This window comes from Acanthopagrus latus, chromosome 13 (genome assembly GCF_904848185.1).
Source record: "Acanthopagrus latus isolate v.2019 chromosome 13, fAcaLat1.1, whole genome shotgun sequence".
NCBI classification, from domain to species: domain Eukaryota; kingdom Metazoa; phylum Chordata; class Actinopteri; order Spariformes; family Sparidae; genus Acanthopagrus; species Acanthopagrus latus.
Genome location: NC_051051.1, coordinates 20,285,650 through 20,288,895, shown reverse-complemented (window position 1 = coordinate 20,288,895; position 3,246 = coordinate 20,285,650). Strand labels below are relative to the sequence as shown.

Sequence of the window (3,246 nt, the reverse complement as noted above, 5' to 3'; positions counted from 1 at the left end):
AGACAAAGATAACATAGCCAAATATAAGATTATGGTTATTTTTTGGTTTCTAAGATTAAAATCAATTTCAATCATGCTTACAGCCTTTGTTGAGTTTGGGATTTCATGAAACAGTTGCTACAAATCTGATGTAAAACATGATTTTGTAAACTCTTCATACACGATTGATGCATATCTGAAAAAAAAAAAAAGGTGACAGACATGATTTTCAAATATTGAAAATAAATAACCATTTTAAAAATTAAATAAATGTCTCCAGCCAACTCATCTGGCACAATTTGAATCTTTAGGATCCCAGATCACAATGATGTACAACACATAATTCAAACCCTGAGTGAAGGTCTAGTGCACACTAATGCTCTAAACTTTGCCATATAGTAAGTATTTTGTCTTTAAAAGCGGCAGAGCCTAAATAACATTTTCTTATCAATATAGGATCTTTGTGCTGAGGCTTTGGTCTGCTTGATGTACTGAATGTGTAAGATAATAATAATAACAATAGTAATAATTAAGTTCTGACTGACTGAAAAGCCTGAGGAAAGAAAATCACAACTCACTTTTTTTCCCCTTCTGTGATGTCCCAAATCATCTTTTGTAGCAGCTTCTTAAGTTGCTTTGGAGAATGTTCTTGTTCTACTGTGAAGCTTGAGAAATGTTTTGTGGACTACCAAAGGTCAATTGAGTTTTTTCCATTTCATTTTTGGGTGAACTTTTCCTTTAATAATCATTTGTAATGACTTGGTAACAGCATTTGATGGTTCACACTTAGTAAGAAAGAAATGGCTCTGAACTAAAGCCACTGAAAATCAACCTCATGTGTCAGAACTTATCACTACATACAGGTCTTACTACAGTCGTGGTTCCCAACAGAGAAAATAGAAAACAGTAATAACATTAGGAGGTGTACACTAATCACTAAATATGATGAATAGCTGCCGTTTTAGAAGAGGTGGGTGGCCCTGAGAAGGACCTTTGTGCTGTTTTATCAGCGGGTTTACTTGGAGCTGGTGTACTTGGTCACAGCCTTGGTGCCTTCAGACACGGCGTGCTTGGCCAGCTCCCCGGGCAGCAGCAGGCGGACGGCGGTCTGGATCTCCCTGGAGGTGATGGTGGAGCGCTTGTTGTAGTGAGCCAGACGGGAGGCTTCACCGGCAATACGCTCGAAGATGTCGCTCACGAAGGAGTTCATGATGCCCATAGCCTTTGATGAAATACCGGTATCAGGATGGACCTGCTTCAGCACCTTGTACACGTAGATGGCATAACTCTCCTTCCTGGTCCTTCGCCTCTTCTTGCCAGACTTAGTAGCCTTTGTCACAGCTTTCTTCGAGCCCTTCTTAGGCGCTTTTCCAGGTTCGGCCGGCATCTTTTCAATCAATCTTGCCGCTCAGGATCAATAACACAGAACGCCACCAGGACAGAGATTTATATCTACCTCATGCAAATATAAGTGTGCTGTTGCTCGCACATGATTGGCTGTTGTTGCAACGTCGACTGAGCATGCGTAAATCCACAGCGACTGCCCTAAACTCAGCAGTAGAAAAAAAAATAAGATATTGGTCTTTTCGTGATATTCTCTGGTATATTCTATGATGACAGAGACAAATTGATGGAAATAGGACTGAAGTGGAGAGTTAAAGGTTTATCGGAGATAAACGTGATAAAAAGTAACCCGCAGTCGTTATTTTTAGTACTTACGTTTACTGATTGTGTTGCCATATGAAACCAATTAGCATACTTTGAACATTTTACAGTTATGTATCGTTTGAATATTTTCTTTGTAACATTTTAAATTGCATGTCCTCTGGCCTCAGAGCACTTTGGTTCCTAGCCCTAACCTTTACATTTTGTCAACTGTACTTGCCTATATTCACACATACATATATCGATCAAACCATTCCAGTATTAGACCACTTCACGTAAAACGGCGTTGTAACACTGTTGCCATTGTTGACGTGTTTTCTTGGTGTGTGTTTTGTGGTCACTTATGTCATTGAAACCCACGATAATTGTACCTTCGGGGACATGTAACGTTGTTCTAGCATGACACGTAAATATCTAGTCTGTTGCAATTAGACCAACTTGATACATGTGATTAAGTAACGATACTCATCGACCAAGACGAGGAAATCACGATGGGCAACATGGTAGCAGATTTCCGGGTTACATAATATCGCACTGTAGCCACCCAGGACGAGATAGTATGAATTGGAGGAACACCATTTTTTTTAGTTGAGGTGGGTGGCTCTTAAAAGAGCCTTTGAGTTGATTATCAGAAGATCAGAGTTAGATTTAGCCGCCGAAGCCATACAGGGTGCGGCCCTGCCTCTTCAGCGCGTACACCACGTCCATGGCGGTGACCGTCTTCCTCTTAGCATGCTCGGTGTACGTGACTGCATCTCGGATCACGTTCTCCAGGAACACCTTCAGCACACCGCGGGTCTCCTCGTAAATCAGACCGGATATACGCTTCACACCGCCACGGCGAGCCAAACGACGGATGGCGGGTTTGGTGATTCCCTGGATATTATCGCGAAGCACTTTGCGGTGACGCTTGGCGCCTCCTTTACCGAGTCCCTTTCCTCCTTTGCCTCTTCCGCTCATTATTAAGCTGCTGTCGATCAGAGTGCTGCTCGAAAGCTGTTGAACGCATTTCGTCCCGAAAATTTAAAGCAGACATGCGGACGTAGTTGAAAAGGGCTGCGCTCATCATGCTGGGCGGAGCCAAACACACCAGTTGTTCTACATTGTTCTCTACATTTATGCTGTTGATTTAGTGTTTTCTGCTATTTTTTAATGTCAATTTATATCATTTCTATTTCAGTCAGTAAAGGCTCAATTAACCTTATAATCAACATGGCTTTGTAATAACACACTTATTCTAATAAAGTGTATAGATACATTATTCTCAAAATGAATATGACTTAATGACTGAAAACATGTTCAAAACATATTGTTCTCAGGGAGAAGTACATTTTTTTTTTTTTTATCTCAAAACAAATTTCATATTTTTACATCATTGCCTTTTGATGAATGAAAACATGTTCTATCATAGTAGCTCAAAATTGATCAGAAATTATACTCTGCTTTGCTCTTTGCAGTTTGTCTTTTTCTTCCTCCTCCTTGTACCCCTATTTTTACAGTACTGTACCCTGCATCTCACAAACTTGTCCTTTGTTTCTGCGATACTGTAATTCTTGTTCTTTGTTGATATGAACCTGCAACCAGTCAAAATCGATAGAGCAG

General features: G+C 40.5%; 2 protein-coding genes across 2 annotated transcripts; both read right to left on the bottom strand.

The window, feature by feature from the left end:
* Positions 1–697: 697 nt before the first annotated feature.
* On the bottom strand, positions 698–1,642 carry LOC119030790 (histone H2B 3-like). Its single transcript, XM_037118655.1, has one exon. The coding sequence runs from the start codon at positions 1,364–1,366 to the stop codon at positions 995–997; it is 372 nt and encodes a 123-aa protein (XP_036974550.1). The 5' UTR covers positions 1,367–1,642; the 3' UTR covers positions 698–994.
* A 590-nt stretch (positions 1,643–2,232) lies between these two features.
* LOC119030791 (histone H4) lies at positions 2,233–2,661 on the bottom strand. Its single transcript, XM_037118656.1, has one exon. It carries the CDS (start codon positions 2,602–2,604, stop codon positions 2,293–2,295), a length of 312 nt encoding a protein of 103 aa, XP_036974551.1. The 5' UTR covers positions 2,605–2,661; the 3' UTR covers positions 2,233–2,292.
* Between the last annotated feature and the right edge of the window lie 585 nt (positions 2,662–3,246).

What these genes read in the sequence shown, in the direction of transcription:
- LOC119030790 (XM_037118655.1), bottom strand. Translation starts at nt 1,366, where the DNA reads ATGCCGGCCGAACCTGGAAAAGCGCCTAAGAAGGGCTCGAAGAAAGCT.
- LOC119030791 (XM_037118656.1), bottom strand. Translation starts at nt 2,604, where the DNA reads ATGAGCGGAAGAGGCAAAGGAGGAAAGGGACTCGGTAAAGGAGGCGCC.